This window comes from Ahaetulla prasina, chromosome 13 (assembly GCF_028640845.1).
Source record: "Ahaetulla prasina isolate Xishuangbanna chromosome 13, ASM2864084v1, whole genome shotgun sequence".
Lineage (NCBI taxonomy): Eukaryota > Metazoa > Chordata > Lepidosauria > Squamata > Colubridae > Ahaetulla > Ahaetulla prasina.
The window spans coordinates 19213985-19236531 of record NC_080551.1 but is presented as its reverse complement, the minus strand read 5'-3'; the positions used below and the strand labels follow the sequence as shown (position 1 = coordinate 19236531).

At 43.5% G+C, this 22547-nt stretch overlaps 1 protein-coding gene across 2 annotated transcripts in view; it reads right to left on the bottom strand.

Annotated features, from left to right (window-relative positions):
* The window catches only part of TNFAIP8L3 (TNF alpha induced protein 8 like 3), a 35187-nt gene extending 16472 nt beyond the window's left edge, over nucleotides 1–18715 (bottom strand). The window contains exon 1 of one of the 2 annotated variants that reach the window (XM_058155960.1): nucleotides 18426–18715. In XM_058155960.1, the coding sequence (XP_058011943.1) occupies nucleotides 18426–18477 (52 nt within the window). In that variant the 5' untranslated portion in view covers nucleotides 18478–18715. Of the gene's footprint in view, nucleotides 1–217; nucleotides 310–18425 lie in introns of those variants that run through there. The other variant, XM_058155961.1, reaches the window with a different exon arrangement.
* Between the last annotated feature and the right edge of the window lie 3832 nt (nucleotides 18716–22547).

Sequence of the window (22547 nt, the reverse complement as noted above, 5' to 3'; positions counted from 1 at the left end):
CCAGCAAATTCTGGGAGTTGAAGTCTACCAGGCTTAAAGTTGCCAAGGTTGGAGACCCCTGCAATAAAACACCACTTTTCCTGCATATCTATTGTTCATATCAGCCAGGCTCAACTTGCTAAACAGCAAATCAAATACTAACATTTACTATGCAGGATGAATCATGAGTACATTGTTTGACATCTGTTCCTATTTTCATTACGGAATTTATACTCACATTATCATAAATATAGTGGCTTCTCGCCACCCTCTTTTCCAAAAAGTTGAGATTTTGAAAGATAGCTTCTCTTCCCATCCAAAGACTAAAAAGGCTGCTAAAAAACAACCACCCTATAACGGTGTGAATCAAAGGCAAACGAACGGATGGAAACCCGTTACTCATTCCTCTTCAGCTTCATTGTTCGAAAGGGAAACAGGAATTCCTTAATACGACTTTTTAACATTCCCCTTGCTATGTGACCGTATTGCAAGTCATGAAAACAGCTATGCAGTTGTCTTGGTGACAACTGTCAGTAGGCAACAACTGAGAATAAAACAATTTAGCAAACACACACTCTCTCTCTCTTTCTGCACTCATTTTTCAATTACATAAAGAATTTGTCCATAAGATGTATAGTTGGCTACGGTAAAGGTTACCCACACAGGCGTGCTAGTCGTTCCCGACTCTAGGGGGCGGTGCCCACCTCCGTTTCAAAGCCGAAGAGCCAGCGCGGTCTGGAGACGTCTCCGTGGTCATGTGGCCGGCATAACTAAACACCGAAGGGGCACGGAACGCTGTTCCCTTCCCACCAAAAGTGGTCCCTATTTTCCTACTTGCATTTTTTACGTGCTTTCGAACTGTTAGGCTGGCAGAAGCTGGGACAAATAATGAGAGCTCACCCCGTTACACAGCACTAGGGATTTGAACCGCTGAATTGCCGACCTTCTTATCGACAAGCTCAGCGTCTTAGCCACTGAGCCACCGCGTTCCTAGTTATAGTTGGCTATAATGGGCCAAATCTGGTTGTTATTTTACCCAACCCCCACCAGAACATCTGATTCAAATTTAGCTGTAGTCATCTAACATCTGGAGAGTGAAGGCTTCGGTGCCAACATTCATTAAATGCACGGTGACGCAGTTGGATCCCGTTACAGAATTTTTAATTTAATGCTAAGCCGGGCCTGCCGAGAGGGCAAGTCCTTGAGATGCTTGTGAGATGACAACCCTTCAGCCAACTCTTAATCCTTTTGGGTCCCAAAAATGACCCACGAGTGAGTCTCTGCAGAGGGTTATGTATTGCTCTTATGCTGCCCACATAGTTTACCAAATTGTTTGATCCACTGCGACACGCAAAGTCCTTTTCTTAAAAGGCCTCCGATCTTGGCTGACTCATAGGTCTTCTCCAGCACACAAAAGAAGCAGAAGAAAAAAAGGAAAGGAAAGGAAAAAAAACACCAAAAACACACCAGAGAACAAAACTGCTTTCCACAGCAACCAAGGTTTCTTTCTGGTCTCTATTATGAAACATCCAGAACTGCTCTAAATTACACCTCCTTCCAGCTAACATGAAAACGCCACCTCACCAGCCAGCGTGATGGCAAGCTGGCCTTGGTGGAAACAGATACCGGCATTAAAAACAACAACAACAAGGTCTTTGGATATCTGGCGACGGGAGGAGAAAATGCAGTTATTCTGCCTGCAATGCTGGGTGGAAATAATGTTCGTTGGTCACGATTAGTCACAAGGAGTAGTAACAAGCACCAAGAATGAGGTTTCACCTCTGCGTTAGCTGAAGCTGTTGCTTCACCTGGTACTCATGAGTTCCACAGCTCGCTACTTTTCTTACTATCACTGCTCTCCAAGTGCAATTCTGGCTCCCTGTACCCCTCTTACACAAGTGCGTGCGTCAAATAATCCATGCATCCAGGGGTGGGCTTCAAAAATTTTAGCAAGGGCTTCTCTGCCCCGTTGCTGGGTGGGCATGGCTATGGTAGGCGTGGCCTAGTTGGCCTCCTGCACCATGGCGTGGAGTGGGGGAGTGTTTTTGCCCTCTTTGGGCTCCGGAGGCTTTCCTTGAGCCTCCGGGAGGGTGAAAAAGGCCACCCCAGGCTCCGGAGGCCGGAAATGGGCCTGTTTCCGGCCTTCCCAAACTTCCAGTAGGCCCATTTTTCATCCTCCCCAAGGCTCCATGCACGCCCTGCACTTAAAGGTAAAGGTAAAGGTTCCCCTCGCACATATGTGCTAGTCGTTGCCGACTCTAGGGGGCGGTGCTCATCTCCATTTCAAAGCCGAAGAGCCAGCGCTGTCCGAAGACGTCTCCGTGGTCATGTGGCCGGCATGACTCAAGGCCAAAGGCTCACGGAATGCTGTTAACTTCCCACCAAAGGTGGTCCCTATTTTTTCTATTTGCATTTTTACATGCTTTCGAAACTGCTAGGTTGGCAGAAGCTGGGACAAGTCACGGGAGCTCACTCAGTTACACGGCAGCACTAGGGAGTCGAACCGCTGAGCTGCTGACCTTTCGATCGACAAGCTCAACGTCCTAGCCCCTGAGCCACCGCACTTACCTGCGTCCAAATGGGCTGCGTGGGGGACTTCTGGGAAGAGTGGGGTGGGCAGAGCCAGCCAAGACTGGAATTTCTCCGAACTGCGCAGAATCTTAGCTAGAGGTTTTCCCGAACCCCTGCGAACCCCTCAGCAGCCCACCCCTGCATGCATCTATTGAAGTGATTCACAAAAGCTTAGGCTGTACAAATTTGTTAGTATGTAAAAATAATTTTTTTAAAAAATGCCAGACAACAGATATAGTCCTCTCTGATTGTTACAGCTCTTCCATGGTTTAAGTACAGAATAAAAGTTAAAGGTTTCCCTGTCCAGTCGTGTCCTATTTTAGGGCATGGTGCTCATCTCTGTTTCGTGGGCGAGGGAGCCCGCCTTATCCAAAAACATTTTCTGTGGTCATGTGGCCAGCATGGCTGTATGCCAAAGGGGCATGGAACGCTGTTACTTTCCCACCAAAGTGGTACCTATTAATCTACTCGCATTTGCATGCTTTCGAACTGCTAGGTTGGCAGGAGCTGAGGCAAGGATGGGAACTCACTCCATCGTGTGGAGCTCGGGTCTCGAACCTGGGCTGTCAGGTGACAAGTTCAGGATCTTTAACTGCTGAGTCACTGCGCATGGTCCCTCTTAGATAAGGCACTTGGCGGTCAATCCGTCTGAACGCCGAGGAGTCATATCCACAATAACTAATTTCATTTAATTTTACCTGAATTTAAATCAAAGAGAGTAACATAAAAATGTTTCTATCCCTCCCCCTAGGTTTGATATCTTGTTTGGTTTTGGGTTGTAGCTCCCCTCTCCCCCCCATTTTAAATGCAGACCCCCTCCCCTTTATGCAGCATTTTTTCTACTCAGTTTTGCTACTTGCAAACCGAGTCAGAGAAGGAGGCAATTTCAGTTCAAACCCATTAAAATAAACCTGTTCCAATTACTAGAGGGAATACTGCTGTTTTGGACGTTTGAAGCTTTCACAGAAGGCAGATCATGAAGTATGACCAAAACAGTTTATGGAAAAATGATGGCTCGATGTTGCAAATCAGATCATAAAAGATACACGACACCAGGCAAATAAATTATATACTCTGACTTCCCCAGTCATAGCCCCACTCTCATAAATAAACGTTGAAATGCAGGACTGGGCGCTTCCTGGCAGTATTTATCTTCCTTCCACTAATCTGGAGAAGATGTCCATGGGATAATTTAACGAGCATCCACTTTTTCATGTCAGGAGTTAAAGAAAACACGGAAATGGTTTCAGGGGCTTCAGCTGGCAGCGAAAGGAATTTCATGGACCGCAAACCGATTTAGACAACTCCACAGCTGGGTGCAAACTCCGTTTGGACGGCTAGCTGCCAAGCAGTCACTGGGCTGAAGTTGTATCCCATCCCACCAAAAAAAAAAAAAAGGGGGGGGGGAGCAGCAGGAAAAGCCGTTGCCAGCCTCCTCCATCCCCCCAATCCCTGGCTGCAATAGAACCGGAGAGTTAATTAAATGCAATTTCTCTCCCGGGCCAACTCTAACGTTCAGAGTAACCGATTTTGGTGGAAACTCTGAGAATGCTTCTGGATTTCTCGCCATCTTTTTTTCCCCCCTTGCAGGCCTCATGCATGCAGCCAAAGGAAGAGCTCATTTGAGCTTTCAGGCTTGTATTTTGTAAGCTGAGGGACGCGGTGGCTCAGTGGCTAAGATGCTGAGCTTGTCGATCGAAAGGTCGGCAGTTCAGCAGTTCGAATCCCTAGTGCTGCCGTGTAACGGGGTGAGCTCCCGTGACTTGTCTCAGCTTCTGCCAACCTAGCAGTTTGAAAGCAGGTAAAAAATGCAAGTAGAAAAAATAGGGACCACCTTTGGTGGGAAGGTAACAGCGTTCTGTGCACCTTCGGTGTTGAGTCATGCCGGCCACATGACCACGGAGACGTCTCCGGACAGCGCTGGCTCTTCGGCTTTGAAATAGAGATGCCCCCTAGAGTCGGGAACGACTAGCACAAATGCACGAGGGGAACCTTTACCTTTACCTTTTATTTTCTAAGCTGCAGCCAACCCCTGGATTCCCCTCTCTGCCCGATTAGGAACTTTTGAACTCCATTCTTCCTAAGAGACATTTCGACTACAGGTAGTAGTCCTAGACTTATAACCACAACGGTGCCCAGAATTCATGTTGCAAAGTAAGAAATTTGTTAATTGAGTTTTGCCCCATTTTATTTATTTATTTATTTATTTATTTATTTATTTATTTATTTATTATTTAGATTTTTATACCGCCCTTCTCCCGAAGGACTCAGGGCAATGTACAGCCAGATTAAAACAGTACAATATACAAATTAAAACCACAGTTAAAATAACCTATTCTATAAATGGCCGAAAATTAAAACCGTCAAATTTGACCCATAAATAAAATACCCCAATTAAAATTATTAAAATTCGAAAAATTTAAAAAATTTAAAAAATTAAGCCAGTCCCGCTTGGATAAACAGATATGTTTTCAATTCACGGCGAAAGGTCTGAAGGTCAGGTAATTGGCGTAAACCGGGGGGAAGTTCGTTCCAGAGGGTAGGTGCTCCAACAGAGAAGGCCCTTCCCCTGGGGGCCGCCAGCCGACACTGTTTTGCATTGTTTGGCGGACGGCACCCTAAGAAGACCCTCTCTGTGGGAGTGTACAGGTCGGTGGGAGGCATAAGGTAACAGCAGGCGGTCTCGTAAGTACCCGGGCCCTAAGCCATGGAGTGCTTTAAAGGTGGTAACCAACACCTTGAAGCGCACCCGAAAGACCACAAGTAGCCAGTGCAGACTGTGCAGGAGCGGTGTTACCCGGGAGCAACGTGGTGCTCCCTCAATCACCCGTGCAGCTGCATTCTGGACTAACTGAAGCCTCTGAGTGCACTTCAGGGGAAGCCCCATGTAGAGAGCATTGCAATAATCCAGACGAGAAGTGACAAGAGCGTGAGTGACTGTGCATAAGGCATCCCGGTCAAGGAAGGGGCGCAACTGGCGAACCAGGCGAACCTGGTAAAAAGCTCTCCTGGAGACGGCTGCCAACTGGTCTTCAAACGAGAGCCGTCCATCCAGGAGAACGCCCAAGTTGCACAACAGTTTTATAACTGTTCTTGCCACATTTAACAACCCAATTACTAATTTAACAATTTATCTGGCTGTTAAGGGAATCGCTGCAGTTGTTAAATGAGAAACCTGGTTGTTCAGTGAATTGGGCTTCCCCCATTGACTTTGCTTGTCAGAAGGTCACCAAAGGGGATCACGTGAACCCAGGACACTGGAACCGTCATAAATGTGAGTCGGTTCTCAAGCATCCAAATGTAAATCACGTGACCCTAGGGATGCGGCAATGGTCTTAAAGTGTGAAAAAATGGGCATAAGTCACTTTTTGCCATTGCTGTTGTAACTTCAAAGGGTCACTAAGTGAACTGTCGTAAGTTGAGGACTATCTGTAGTGTATCTTCATGGAACACATTAACACTGATGACTGCATTGACACTTTTTCTGGATTTGCACCATAGAAATAGCATAGCATAGCACAGCACAGCACAGCACAGCACACACAACACAACACAACACATCACAAACACAAACACAAACTTTCCGACCTTCGAACCTTTCGCCGCGAGCTTAAGACACATCTATTTATTTGCGCAGGACTGGACTAGAGTTTTAAATTTTGAATTTGGTTTTAATGGGGTTTTATTATTTTTATTGCAATTTTTAATATTCGGCCTTATTTAATAAGTTTTTTAAATTGGTGTTTTATTTTGTATTCATGTGTATGTTTTTATTAGGCTGTAAACCGCCCTGAGTCCTTCGGGAGATAGGGCGGTATACAAATGTGATTAAATAAATAAATAAATAAATAAAACACAAACACAAACACAAACACCAGATCAGACTTCAGTAGGGCCGGCCAGAACCGGTGCCTTTCCATATACTCAACCCTGCACTTGGTAGCATGTTTTAGAGACTTGATACAGCTAGGGAAGCTTTGTATATGTGTGTAAAAAAAACAATAAACATATTCAGAAGGTTGGCCACCTGCAAAATACAACTGCCTGTGTCAGGATATCAATTCTAAGCCTTTTCCTCCTATTCTTTGAAGTCAACAAGGCAACTTGGTTGGGTTTAGACAATGATTCAGCCAAGCCCCAGATTAGCAGTAGCACTTACAGTATATTCCGCTTCATAGCGCTTTACAACCCTCTCTAAGTGGTTTACGGAGTCAGTATATTTCCCCCACAACAATCTGGGGGCCTCCTTTTACTGACCTCGGGAAGGATGGAAGGCTGAGTTAACCTCAAGGCGGGCAGGATTGAACTCCTGACAGTGGGCATGCAGAGTTAGCCTGCAGTACTGCATTCTAACCATTGCAACACCATGGCTCCCACCTGTCCATCATCAGCCCTTCCATGGAGCCACGGAAGGAGCTCAAACCACTACAGAAAACAAACCCAAGTTGAAACTAACCAAACTGGGCATGTCTGGTTTGGTTCTGCAACCCAACAAGACAGACACAGACTTCTGAGGATAATTAGAACTGCAGAAAAAACAATGGCTACCAACCTGCCTTCCATTGAGGACCTGTATACTGCACAAATCAAGAAGAGGGCTGTGAAAATATCTACAGACCCCTCACATCCTGGACATAAACTGTTTCAACTCCTACCCTCAAAAAAACACTATAGAGCACTGCACAACAACTAGACACAAGAACAGTTTTTTCCTGAAGGCCATCACTCTGCTAAACAAATAATTCCCTCAACACTGTCAAACTATTTACTAAATCTACACTACTATTAATCTTCTCATCGTTCCTATCACTCATCTCCTTCCACTTATGACTGCATGACTGAAACTTTGTTGCTTGTATCCTTACGAATTATATTGATTGTTTCCTAGTATGATTTGATTGCTTATTTGTACCCTATGACTATCATTAAGTGTTGTACCTTATGATTCTTGAATGTATCTTGTCTTTTTATGTACACTGAGAGCATATGCACCAAAGACAAATTCCTTGTGTGTCTCCAGTCACACTTGGCCAATAAAGAATTCTATTCTATTCTATTCTATTCTATTCTATTCTATTCTATTCTATTCTATTCTATTCTATTCTATTCTATTCTATTCTATTCTATTCTTGTTGGTTTTGCTGCTTCTGCATTCTCAGAGGGGAAGGGTGTTCACATTATTCTTTGCCTTGGAAGATTGATGGGTAGAACTCAACTCTGATAAGACCCAATATTTACTACTGAAATACTTAGTGTCATTTCTGGATTTAACTGCATTTACCCCAGTGGTGGGTTTCAAAATTGTTTACTACCAGTTCTGTGGGTGTGGCTTGGTGGTGTAGCATGGCTTGGTGGGCGTGGCAGGGAAGAATACTGTAAAATCTCCATTCCCTCCTCAATCCAGGGAAAGGTTACTGCAAAATCCCCATTTCTTGCCAATCAGCTGGGACTTGGGAGGCAGAGAATAGATGGGGGCGGGGCCAATCAGAATTTTTACTATTGGTTTTCCGAACGACTCAAAATTTCCATTACTGGTTCTCCAAACCTGGTCAGAACCTGCTGAAACCCACCTCTGATTTACCCCATCCCTTCGATTTCACAACACCTCATTCAGGAAAAAGTTTGCAGAGGACTCGAAAACCAGGTTATCCTTTTCTGACATTTAGTCCGGTCCTTCTAATGACTTTTTATTTATTAAGTTATCTTATTAGTTTGTGTTCCAACTCATTCTGTAGAGCATCCAGCCACTTTTGAAAGTTGGACATTTTTCTCTTTTATGTCCACAATTGCATCATGCCTGGTCTCTAACTTATGACCGGTTGCTTAGCAATGGTTCAAAGTTACGATGACCTCTCTAGGGTCATTTTCAACCTGATTCCAAGGTTCTGACAGCCCCCCGGTCATGTGACCACAACCTAGAAATATCCTGGCAGTGAGAAAAATTAATCCATGGAACAACTGGCCTCCAGAAGTTGTGGGTTGCTCCAACACTGGAGGTTTTTAAGGAGACGACTGGACAACCATTTGTCTGAAATGGTATAGGACTTCCTGCTTCAGCAGAGGGTAGGCTCCTAGAAGACGTCCAAGGTCCCTTCCAACTCTGTTGTTCTGTTATTTCAGTACTCCTAGATCTTCTCCATCATCTTTGAACAGACATGTTCTTCTCAAAGTACAGCTTAAGTTTTCCACCCACTGTTCTTTCCTATCCTCAATTTTTTTCCCCCATTCACATTTTAAACCTCTTGAAAGGAAATGTCTCTTTGGATACTAATTAACAGTCACAGAGCAATTTCATCCCCCAGTTCCTATGACTGTGAACATCTGCTGCTTGGCTATTTCCTTCAGCTACTACCCCATTTTTATGGCTTTGAACTTTGATGCTGGAGAAGACTTCCGAGAAAACCAATGGACAGCCAAGGATACAAGCTAGTAGATCACCGAACAAGTCAACCCAGCATCCTCATTCAAGGCACAAAGGATTAGACTCAAATTAGACACTTCTCCAGGCACATTACATGCAAAGACTTCTTAGCTTCTCTCTGGAGTAGGCTGTAATGCTGTCAAAGATGGAAGGAAGAAGGAGGAGGAGGAGGAGGAGCTGACCAGTAACAAGAGAGATAGACCGTAGGGATGAGTTGCATCATTGGAAAAGTTGAAGGACCAGATCAGTTCATCATGGAGAAATGTATCTATGTGGTCTCTAAGAATCAACGGCGGCCAAGAAATCCATCAGCACTATTCCAGTTTGAGGGAAAGTGGAAAAATCAGGAAAGACATCATCAGTTTGTCCTATACAGAAGACTACAACCACAATACAGGTAGTCCTCGATGTATGGCAATTGAGCCCAACTTATCTGTTGTTAAGCGAGACATTTCTTAAGTGGATTTTGCCCCATTTTACGATCTTTCTTGCCTCAGTTGTTAAGTGAATCACCGCGGTTGATAAGTGAGTAACTCGGTTGTTAAGTGAATCTGGCTTCCCCGTTGACTTTGCTTGTCCGAAGGTCACATAAGGGAATCACGTGATCTCGGGACATAGCAACGGTCAATAACCCTAACAAGTTGCCAAACCTCTGAATTTTGATCACACGATCATAAGGGATGCTGGAAAGGTCATACCTGAAGAACAGCCATAAGTCCCCTTTTTTCAGTGCCGTTGTTCTTTGAACGGTCACTAAACGAACTGCTGTAAGTTGAGGACTACCTGTACATACCAGTGACCAAGCACCCAAATTTCGATCACGTGACCACGGGAATGCTGCAATGGTCGTAAATGTGAAAACTGGTCATACGTTACAGTTTTCAGTGCCGTTGTAACTTCGAACAGTCACTAAACAACTGGTTGTAAGTTGAGAACTATCTCTAGTGTAAGTCTAGTATCTGTATTGGGAAGCAGGGAAAGTGAGCAGTTGGTTACCTGTTGGTTACACCAGAGTTACTTCTTTCCTTGATCTGACCAGCCTCATCAAGATTAACAGAATTGGGAGGGACCTTGTAGAATTGGGAAAGTGAGCAGTTGGTTACCTGTTGGTTACACCAGAGTTACTTCTTGCCTTGATCTGACCAGCCTCATCGAGATTAACAGAATTGGGAGGGACCGTGTCATCTAGTCCAGGGGTCTCCAACCTTAGTAACTTTAAGGCTTATGGACTTCAACTCCCAGAGTTCCTCAGCCAGCTTTGAAGTCCACAAACCTTAAAGTTACTAAGGTTGGAGACCCCTAATCTAGTCCAACCCCCCGCCCAAGCAGGAAACCCTATACCTATGATGGCGAACCTATGGCATGCATGCTGGAAGTGGCAAACAGAGCCATCTCTCCAGACATGCCAGCTGTAACTCATTGCTCTTCCGGGTTCCGGTATACTGGCCAGCTGGTCTTCACACATGCAACTGCTCTTCCGGTTCCCGGTACATGCATGCGCATCGGCCAGCTCGTCTTCGCGTGCGCATGCATGCCAGAAACTGCAACACCAGGTGGCCAATGCGCATGCGCATGCCAGAAACCGGAAGATCATCTTCCCGGCGCGCGCATGCACTTTCCTCCACCATTTCTAACAGATGGCAGTCCAACCTCTTCCAGTGATGAAGTTCTCACAACTTCTGAAGGCAACTTCGGTTCCATCAATTGATTATGGTTTATTGGTTGATTATGGATGGTCCTGATGAAACACACAAGGTTTTCTCCATGGCCTTAATGGTTTCACCAGCTTGATATAGTTGGAGAATAACTGTTGTGCCTCGCCCTCCCCTCCTCAGCCGGGCCCCTCCTGTCGCCTCCCGGGCCTGCTATCAGATTCAGAGTCTGATAATGAAGAGGAATGGCTTGGCATGCCTCCAGCCCCCAGCCTTGGCCCCATGCCCAGACAGAATGTCAGGAATGAACAAACAAACCTCACTCCTACAGCGTGTGAGCAGGGAGCCAGCCACGTGCTAGAATTACCGGCAGCAGATCCAGAGGAAGGGAATTCACAATGGACGGATCCCCGCTTCCGGAGATCTGAGAGGCGATGTCAGCAGAAGGAAGGGAGGGGCAGGCCTGGATAAGTGCGGAGTCATGGAGCCACACCCCACAGCCTATATAAAGGATCAGCTTGCGTCAAGCAACTTTGAGTCAAGCAAAGTCTCCTTTCGTTTGCTGAAGTCACAACTTGGATTCCTGCCTGCCCTGAGAAATCTGAAAGCTGCAGAGGCTTCATGGCCATGCTTGATACGGACTTCCTAGACCCGGTCGTTGGAGGGGGAGGGGGACACGACAATAACAGCTACAAATGCCTATGATGAAATGGTTTGCCTGACTGACAGGTTCGCGTTCGACCTTAATCTGATTTTCACCAAGACATTTGTAATGAACTTCTAACAGTCTATGGAGATGTCATCCATTCCCCATCATCCAGTCAGAGCTGAAGAAGCTTCTTGGATGAGAAGCGAAACGTCTTCTAAGAAAAAAAACAAGAAAGTCCACTGGGCCTCTTGGGAAAAAAAGCACCTTTGAATTTCTAAACTCTTCTTCTTAGCCCATTTCCAGATTGGACAAAAAAATAATAATAATTCTTCTTCTTTGGATGGATGAAGATCCCAGATGGATTTCTCAGTGTTGACACTTTCCGCCAGAATTCCTAGCAACGTCCATGCTATCCAGGAAATTCTGGGTATTGAAAGCATATAACAAGAAGTTTTCAAGTCTGAATTTATAGCCTGAAAAGCCCATAAAGGTAAAGGTAAAGGTTCCCCTCGCACATACATGCTAGTCGTTCCCGACTCTATGGGGCGGTGCTCATCTCCGTTTCAAAGCCGAAGAGCCAGCGCTGTCCGAAGACGTCTCCATGGTCATGTGGCCGGCATGACTCAGTGCCAAAGGTGCACAGAACGCTGTTACCTTCTCATCAAAGATGGTCCCTATTTTTTCTACTTGCATTTTTACGTGCTTTCGAAACTGCTAGGTTGGCAGAAGTTGGGACAAATAATGGTGATATTCAGCAGATACTGACCAGTTTTGGAGAACCAGTAGCAGAAATTTTGAGTAGTTCAGAGAACCGGTAAATACCACTTCTGACTAGCCCCGCCCCCATCTATTCTTTGCCTCCCAGCTGATCAGGAGGAAATGGGGATTTTGCAGTAACCTTCCCTTGGAGTGGGGAGGGAATGGAGATTTTTGTAGGAACCTTCCCCTGGAGTGGGGAGGGAATGGAGATTTTGCAATATCCTTCCCCTGCCACGCCCACCAAGCCAAGCCACGCCCACAGAACCGGTAGTAAAAAAAATTGAATCCCACCACTGTACTCCATCTACTATATTTCTGGCTCTAGTAGATGTTGAGAAGATTAGATATTTTAATGTTCCTCAGTTCCTGGCTAATAAGTTTTTTTAAAAGAAATAGCCTTTCCACTGCATACTTTTGAAAAATGCATTTTATTGTCTGCTGCCATTTTTCATTACCATTTGTGTCTTTAAACTTTTTTTTTAAAAAAATAGCTTGCCTTCATAGCAAACCATTTAGAGAAAACCAGCATCAAATCCTAGTGATTACATTGGTAAAAAGTGTGCAACGTTGAGAATATAAATGTGTTTACATGAATACATTTATATAAATATAAATGTGTTGTATCGAGGCCAGGCCTCTTACAACAGCTTTTTCCAGAATCCACATGTAACGTGAATGTAAATCCTGTAACCAAAATAGAAGCAGATTTTTAAACAATTTACTCAGGACTCATCCCTTATTGTAAATATTAGTCTTTGGTTTGCTCTCTTAAGGCTGAGCCCTAGTGATACGAACGAGAGATATGCAGGAAAATTTTTTGGCTTTATGACACAGGGCGAACTAACTATCTTTCTAACTTGAAACAGATTCAATTCAATTCTGAGTGTTTTAAGTCCACATACTTTAAAGTTGCCAAGTTTGAGAGATACTGTTGCTGTGATGGTGGCAGGGGAGAAAGAGAGAGAGAGAGAGACAGCTAAAGGATCTATTTCAGGGGTCGCCAACCTTGGCAACTTTAAGTCTGGAGGACTTCAACTCCCAGAATGCCCCAGCCAGCTTTGCTGGCTGGGGAATTCTGGGAGTTGAAATCCTCCAGGCTTAAAGTTGCCAAGGTTGGACACCCCTGATCTATTTTATATTTATGTTCCTCTCCCAGAGGTAGGCAAACAATAATAGAATAGAATAGAATAGAATAGAATAGAATAGAATTTTATTGGCCAAGTGTGATTGGACACACAAGGAATTTGTCTTGGTGCATATGCTCTCAGTGTACATAAAAGAAAAGATACGTTCATCAAGGTACAACATTAAAACCACAGTTCATAAAAACTCTTAGATTAATATCAGGATTTGATGAAAACTTGCAAACCTCAAGCAATTGGGACAGGACACGAAGCAATGGATGGAAACTAATCAAGGACAGAAGTAACCTGGAAGAAGAAATTTTTTTTTTCTGACGGTGAAAACAATCTGTGGAATGGACTTGCTTCCAGAAATTGTGGGTGCTCCAACCCTGGAAGTTTATAAGAAGAGATTGGACAGCCATTTGTTTGAAATAGACTAGAATAGAATAACAGAGTTGGAAGGGACCTTGGAGGTCTTCTAGTCCAACCCCCTGCTTAGGCAGGAAACCCTACACTACTGCAAACAAATGGTTATCCAACCTCTTCTTAAAAACTTCCAGTGTTGGAGCATCTACAACTTCTGGAGGCAAGTTGTTCCATTGATTACTTGTTCTATCTGTCAGGAAATTTCTCCTTAGTTCTAAGTTGCTTCTTTCCTTGATTAGTTTCCACCCATTGCTTCTTGTCCTGCCCTCAGGTGCTTTGGAAAATAGCTTGACTCCCTCTTCTTTGGGGCAGCCCCTGAGATATTGGAACACTGCTATCATGTCTCCCCCTACTCTTGCTTTTCATTAAACTAGACATACCCAGTTCCTGAAACCGTTTTAGCCTCCAGTCCCCTAATCATCTTTGTTGCTCTTCTGTGCACTCTTTCTAGAGTCTCAACATCCTTTTTTTACATTGTGGCACCCAAAACCGAATGAAATGGTATTGGGTTTTTCTCTTTGAGCTGGAGGTTGGACTAGAAGACCTTCAAGGTTCCTTCTAACTCTGTTGTTCTGTTAACACTCAGTTTCCACTTCAGTCGAGATCAGCTGAAAGTTAAGATAATCTCCAAGCACAGATATAGTTGTAATCCTACAAGGATATACATTCTTAAATCGCTACACATCGGTCCATAGACATCCAACTTTTGTTACTGGATGGAATAAGTGTGACTCATTGAATCCTTTTACAGGAATTGCCTCTACCAAGAGCAGATTTGCCCATCCGGTCTCGTTTGGAAACCTTATCTGGTTTCCATCCAGGGAAAACAGCTGGTTTATGTAGCTTCGACCCAACGCCCAATTGCCAAAATCTGAGAATCATACTTGCTTTTCAGAGGCTTCAGAAAACCAGCCCCAGCTGCAGAACAACCTCAAATACCACCTTCCTAGAGAAATTTGTATCAGGGAAAGTTTTCTTCCACCAGGTCAGAGAATTAAAAACAAAAAAATTGTATTTTTTTCCAGCAGAGGACTGGGATAAGAGAGAGGCTCGTGTAAAGCTTGTGGACTAGACATGTCACAAGGCAAATATATTTGAAAGTGAAGGGACTGGGGATCTTGGTGTAGCCCTGGCGAGATGCCATAGGTTGCCATGTGGCACCTTGCCTTAAAACAGGGGTCTCCAACCTTGAAAATTTTAAGACTTGTGGACTTCAACTCCCAGAATCCAAATTCAAATCCAAATCCAAATCCAAATTCAAATTCAAATCCAAATCCAAATCCCAGAATCTGGGAGTTGAAGTCCACAAGTCTTAAAGTTACTAAGGTTGGAGACCCCTGCCTTAAAAGATAGAGTTCACAGATTCCCAAAATGGCTTCACATGGTGTGTTGATAAACCATGGCTAAAACAAGCCACACTTAAAAGGCAGTTGGTTCTGGATTGGGACCGAATGAAGGCCTTCTTCAACTTGTCCAAGATCCAGACGCCCTGGAAACGCTTCTGTGAGGTATTTCTGGTTCCTGTCATATGTAGATATATACCTGTAATGATGGCTTGTTCGGGGTCATTCTAACAATTAAAACTACTTGAAGCAGTTTATATTGTTTTAATGTATGTGTATGTATGTATGTATACTTATAAGGTTAATAAAGTTTTATAATGTTATAAAATGTGACAGTTGTATTAATGAAAAAGGGAAGATATTACAAGGGTTATGGCTGCAGTTTTGACAGGATTACTGTAGTTTGAAATGGATTTCCTGACTGGATGAGCTGCCTTCAGCTGCTCCTGTGAGGTATTTCCAGTTCCTGTCATATGTAGATATATACCTGTAACGATGGCTTGCTCGCGGTCCTTCTTACGATTAAAACTACTTGAAACATTATAAAACATTGTGAAACATACAAAGTCCCGATGTAAGCAACTGTAACACAAACATGGCATGATGCAATCCATGTTGGCTGGGGAATTCTGGCAGCTGAAATCCGACACATCATAAAGTTGCCAACCTCAACAAACACTGCTCTGATTTGTATGATGTGCACAGATCTTGTGATGTGCATAGAAACATCCTTTTGATCCTGAGTTTTCAATCTCACTGGCCTTCGGCTTCCCTCATTTTCTCTCAGTCTGAGGTCAATCCTCATCAAGGAGGCAGTTAAACCCTTCTCAAACTATAGATTCAGCTGATGTCTGATCCTAACAGGTGGCTCGGTGGCTGAGCCTGTCAGTCAGAAAGTTCAGCGGTTTGAATCCCTACTACAGGTCTCCTGCGTGAGCAGAGGGTTGGACTAGATGACCTCCAAGGTCACTTCCAACTCTGTTACTGTTATTATTATGCAAGATCCACTCTTTTACACAATAGAATAGAATAGAATAGAATTTTTTATTGGCCAAGTGTGATTGGACACACAAGGAATTTGTCTTGGTGCATATGCTCTCAGTGTACATAAAAGAAAAGATACCTTCATCAAGGTACAACATTTACAACACAATTGATGGTCAATATATCAATATAAATCATAAGGATTGCCAGCAACAAGTTATAGTCATACAGTCATAAGTGGAAAGAGATTGGTGATGGGAACTATGAAACGATTAATAGTAGTGCAGATTCAGTAAATAGTCTGACAGTGTTGAGGGAATTATTGGTTTAGCAGAGTGATGGCCTTCGGGAAAAAACTGTTCTGGTGTCTAGTTGTTCTGGTGTGCAGTGCTCTATAGCGTCGTTTTGAGGGTAGGAGTTGAAACAGTTTATGTCCAGGATGCAAGAAGGGCTGAAATCACACAGCCTGCCAGGAACCAAATCCTATCGTGGTTTCCACATGTTGTGTGAAGTTAGCCCTGATGAATTCCTCAACATGGCTATGAATCTAATTGTGGTGCTTTGATAAACCACGATTAAACAAGGCCTGGCTTAGTATAAGATGCGAACCCACTCCAGACCACCCTTCCAATTTTTTTTTAAAAAGCCACGATAGCACAACTAGTGTAGAGAACTCTAAATACCTAAATTAGTCCTGTTGACCTGGAAACAGCAACAAAACATAACTTAAAAAAAATAAATAAGCTGCAACCTTCTTCCACAGAGTTCATGGCGCAATATATGTACTTTTAACTAGGATGAGAACAATTGTGAATTGCACACAACTGCAGGATCCATCCATCAGTTTTATAACAGGGTGGTAATTTGAATTCTGGTCCCTGGACTCCAATTATTACACATTACAAATATTATGTTCTACCAAGGAACCCATTTATCACTGCTGAAACACAACAAGTGACAATCTAATTCATTTTAGAAGTTAGAATTAGTTTTATGCATAATGAACTTCCTGATCGACAGGTGACCATTCTGGAAACCTCTTGGTCACCAAGTCCAGCCAAGGCCCTCCATCCCAAGCACTTTTTAAACCCGATCAAGCAGTAGTCTTCTAGAACAGAACAGAACGGAACGGAACGGAAGGGAAGGGAAGGGAAGGGAAGGGAAGGGAAGAATAGAATAGAATAGAATAGAATAGAATAGAATAGAATAGAATAGAATAGAATAAGAGGAGAGGAATGGAATGGAATGGAATAGAATGGAATGGAATAGAATAGAATAGAATAGAATAGAATAGGAGGAGAGGAGAAGAGAAGAGAAGAGAAGAGTAGGATAGGATAGGAGAAAAGGAGAGGAAAGGAGAGGAGATGAGAGGAATGGAATGGAATGGAATAGAATAGAATAGAATAGAATAGAATAGAATAGGAGGAGAGGAGAAGAGAAGAGAAGAGTAGAACAGGAGAGGAGAAGAGAAGAGGAGAGGAGGAGAGGAGAGGAGAGGAATGGAATGGAATGGAATAGAATAGAATAGAATAGAAGGAGAGGAGAGGAGAGAAGAGGAGAGAGAAGAGAGAGAGAGAAGAATAGAATAGAGAATAGAAGAGAGAAGAGAGAGGAGATGAGAGGAATGGAATGGAATGGAATAGAATAGAATAGAATAGAATAGAATAGAATAGAATAGAATAGAATAGAATAGAATAGAAGGAGAGGAGAGGAGAGGAGAGGAGAGGAGAGGAGAGGAGAAGAGAAGAGAAGAGAAGAGAAGAGAAGAGAAGAGAAGAGAAGAGAAGAGAAGAGTAGAATAGAAGAGAATAGAATAGAATAGAATAGAATAGGAGAAGAAAAGAGGAGAGGAGAGGAGGAGAGGAGAGGAATAGAATAGAATAGAATAGAATAGAATAGAATAGAATAACAGTTGGAAGGGACCTTGGAGGTCTTCTAGTCCTACCCCCTACTTAGCATGCTTCTGAGCATAGACAGAGTGGACCTCCTCTCTCGGAGAGCAAGCGGTCACAGCACTCGCCAACTACATTCCTCCGCGTCAAACACGTACCTTGAGGTCGCGCAATGTGCGCCTACCCACATTGTAGTTTTACCCCGGCAGAGCTGGGAACGCAGCCAAACTCTGGGCGATCCGAGAAACCAGGGTTTAGGAAAGCGTGAGAACTCGCCGACCCTGCCAACGTCTTTTCCTTCCGAGGAAGCAAACGCTACAGGCGGCGGGGAAAGAGATCGACTCTCACCAACAACCTCTCCCCCCACCCTCCGCGTCTGTTACCTGCAGGACCAATCTCCCTAGGAGCGCTCAGGCAGGCCCGTCCAACAATGAGGCTCTTGAGCATGTGCAAAGTATTTTCCCTCTGGACTGCAGCCCACTCGCGCACCGGGATCGGAACCAAGACGGCGTGAAGCCAGAAGAAGAGGGGTTTTTTTTTCCTCCCGAGCCAACCCGATTTCCACCCGCGTCTTTTCCCTCGTGCCACCCTCCCGCCTCCATCGGAAAGCCCACGCCTGCCTTACCCGCGGCGGAGACCAGGTCCCCGTCGCTCAGCTCCCCGGAATCCGAGTCCATGGCGTGCAGGGGGGGAGCCTCCGGTGCAGGGCACCGAGTGGAGCTGGCAGCGCAGCCCCTTGGCAGGAGCTCCAAGCCCTCCGCGCCGCCCGGCCGCTTGCAGGACCGCGGAGTCCCGAGAGAGCGAGGAGAGACGATCCAGCCACGCACCGGGTCGCTTCCAGCGCATGCAGTAGCAGCAGCAGCCACGGCGAGAGGTCCAGCCCGCTCCTCTCTCCGCCAAAAAAGCGCCTGTCGCCGGCTCGGGCGGAGCCAAAAGGCAGGTGGGCGGTGCTGGTTGCCGTGTGGGGGACGGGGGACACACACACACACAAAGTGGGAGGGGCGCCTGAGGAGGAACGGTGTGTTTCTGGAGCTACCCTTCCTCCTCTTCTAGAATAGAATAGAATTCTTTATTGGGCAAGTGTGATTGGATACACAAGGAATTTGTCTTTGGTGCATAGGCTCTCAGTGTACATAAAAGAAAAGATACCTTCATCAAGAATCATAAGGTACAACACTTAATGATAGTCATAGGGTACAAATAAGAATCGAATCATAGAATAGAATAGAATAGAATAGAATAGAATAGAATAGAATAGAATAGAATAGAATAGAATAGCATAGCATTTTTTATTGGCCAAGTGTGATTGGATGCACAAGGAATTTGTCTTTGGTGCATATGCTCTCAGTGTACATAAAAGAAAAGATACCTTCATCAAGAATCATAAGGTACAACACTTAATGATAGTCATAGGGTACAAATAAGCAATCGAATCATTAGAATAGAATAGAATAGAATAGAATAGAATAGAATAGAATAGAATAGAATAGAATAGAATAGAATAGAATAGAATAGCATAGCATTTTTTATTGGCCAAGTATGATTGGACGCACAAGGAATTTGTCTTGGTGCATAGGCTCTCAGTATACATAAAAGAAAAGATACCTTCATCAAGAATCATAAGGACTTTGGAGATCTTCTGGTTCAACCCCCTGCTCAGGTAGGAAACCCTACACCACTTCAGACAAATGGTTATCCAACATCTTCTTAAAAGTTTCCAGTGTTGGAGCATTCACAACCTCTGGAGGCAAGTGGTTCCACTGATTAACTGTTCTAACTGTCAGGAAATTTCTCCTTAGTTCTAAGTTGCTTCTCTCCTTGATTAGTTTCCACCCGTTGCTTCTTGTCCTGCCCTCAGGTGCTTTGGAGAATAGCCTGACTCCCTCTTCTTTGGGGCAGCCCCTGAGATCTTGGAAGGCTGCTATCATGTCTCCCCTAGTCCTTTTTTTCACTTTGCAGTATCCTTCTCTTGGAGTGGGGTGTAACTGAAATTTTGCAGTATCCTTCCCCTGGAGTGGGATGGGAATGGAGATTTTGCAATATCCTTCACACTTGGCCAATAAAAAAATTCTCTTCTCTTCTCTTCTCTTCTCTTCTCTTTTCTTAAGATGGTGGCTCCAGCCATACAATCAAAGCCCCATTCCTTTTTTTTTTTAAAGGTGTGCTGCAATCCACTACTAGAACTAGTACAGCTGCACAGTCAGCTCAGGAAATCGTGATGTCCAGGAAACCAAGAAGGAACAAAATATTCCACAGTTACAATGGAGAAAAACTAACTGCAGTAGGAAATGATCCAGAGCTCAGGTTCAGAAAACAAGGACAAGGATGAAAGAAAGAGCTGCAACAAACCAACAAACATTTGCTATTGTTTTTAGAAGTTTGCAAGAATAACCAGCCTGTCCAAGAATAAACCAATCAATCAAATGTCTCCCTTCTGTCTTTGGAAATCGAGAGGCGAGTCAAATAAATTTGACCAGCGTTTCCCATCTTGAGGCAATTGACATTTTGGTGGATTGCAACTGGCCTTGTCTATAACCAAGCTCCATGGGGGCTCTTAAAACTGAGAAAGGCAGTAAACATTGTTTTAAAATGCTGTATGGTTGGGATCGGGCAGAAAGCTAGACATGTATGCCTTCCTATACCCTTTTTTGTTATTGTAACATACAAATAGAAATAAAAAAGATAGAGATAGATAGATAGATAGATAGATAGATAGATAGATAGATAGATAGATAGATAAATATGGATAGATAGATATGATCAATTGATATAGAAGATAGATTAGATAAATGATAGAAGATAGAGATATATTAGGTAGATAGATGATTGATAGTTGGATGGATGGATGGATGGATGGATAGATAGATAGATAGATAGAGAGATTGATATGGATAGATAGATATGATCTATTGATATAGAAGATAGATTAGATAAATGATAGAAGATAGAGATATATTAGGTAGATAGATGATGGATGGATGGATGGATGGATAGATAGATAGATAGAAAGAAAGAAGATACGGTAGATTAAATAGATGATAGATTAGATAGATAGATAGATAGATAGATAGATAGATAGATAGATAGATAGATAGATAGATAGATAGATAGATAGATGATAGATAGATAGGCAGGCAGGCAGACAGACAGGCAGATAGACATATATGATAGATTAGGTAGGTAGATGATAGATAGATACATAGATAGATAGTAGATAGATGATAAAATATACCATAGATTAGATTGATGATAGATTAGATAGATAGAAGATAGAGATAGATTAGGTAGGTAATGATAGATGATAGATTAGATAGATAGATATAGATAGACGACAGATAGAAGATAGAGATAGATTAGGTAGGTAGGTAGGTAGATAGATAGGTAGATAGAGAGAGAGATAGGAGAGAGAGAGAGAGAAGCAGACAGAGACCACACAATCAAAACAACTCCAGGGTGCAAGATAGTTTTGATTTAAAACACAAGCTTGTTTTGTATGCCTTTAGCTAAAGATCAGCAGATCAGATTTTCAAGGACAGTTCTAGATCAACATCATGAAGTAAAAGTAAGTGGAGACTTATTTATTTACTAGTGCTTAAATAAATAAATGGCTTCTATGGACAAGCCACTATCTGCAGAGTAGGCACAAGAATAAGACTGAACTGATTTTTTTTTTTTTTTGGACCAGCTGGATTTCTGTTTAAGGTCAAGAGAGTTTCACAGCTTTATTACACCAAACGCTGCCTTATTCCTGAAAACCAAGGTCTTCATATCGAAGCCTCCCCAAAGCTTCATTTTTTCATTTGGGTTTCTAAAATTCATCCAGTACTCCAGATTCACGATGCTTCCAAAATTGAAACGGCAGCTAGGACCGTCCACTACTTTTTGCTGTTTATTTTTCCTTCCCTCTCCTCTTCGTCAAAGCGTTTGATGTTCTCAAAGATCCTTGGTGGGTGTTGGTGGGATGGGATTGGTGGGTGAAAACGTCAATCATGAAAACAGGCCGTTGGCTCAGTTGCAAGATAAATCATCCAAACTCTAGGATTTTTGAGTTCTCTCTTAAAATATCTTTTAAGACCGAAGACTGCGCTCGGAGGTGGAATTTGATCCTTGCGGTTTACAGTTTTGGATTGAGAAGACGATGAACATCTGTTATTAATACAGAAAGCCCAAGGAGCTGCAGAATTTCTCCATGATTGACATCCCAAACTGGGCAAAATGCCATTTAGGCCATCAACAACTGCACAAAGGATTTTGAAAGAAGCCAACTATCAGCCCCTACAAGATGCTGGCATGGCTTTGGATGGAGATTTTTCGTCCAAGAGTTTCATCTCCGGACCACAGACATCAGCTTTGAAGATAGGTAGGCATCTCCTCTTTCAATTAGCTTTCAAAGTTATTTCCAGCCCGCTTTATGGATAGCTATTTTGGACTTGCTTTTTTCCGTGGGGATTTATTCTCAGGCCACAGAGAATGAGATGACAGGCAGGAGTCTGGACACGTTTGAGCCTACATCAACATTAGCTAACGTTCAGTAGATCTTTGCAATGTGTAGAGATGATTTAGATTTCGAAGCCATGATGATGAAGAAGCCATGATGATAAAGAAGCCATGATGAAGAAGAAGCCATGATGATGAAGAAGCCATGATGATGAAGCCATGATGATGATGAAGCCATGGTGATGAAGAAGCCATGATGAAGAAGAAGCCATGATGATGAAGAAGCCATGATGATGAAGAAGCCATGGTG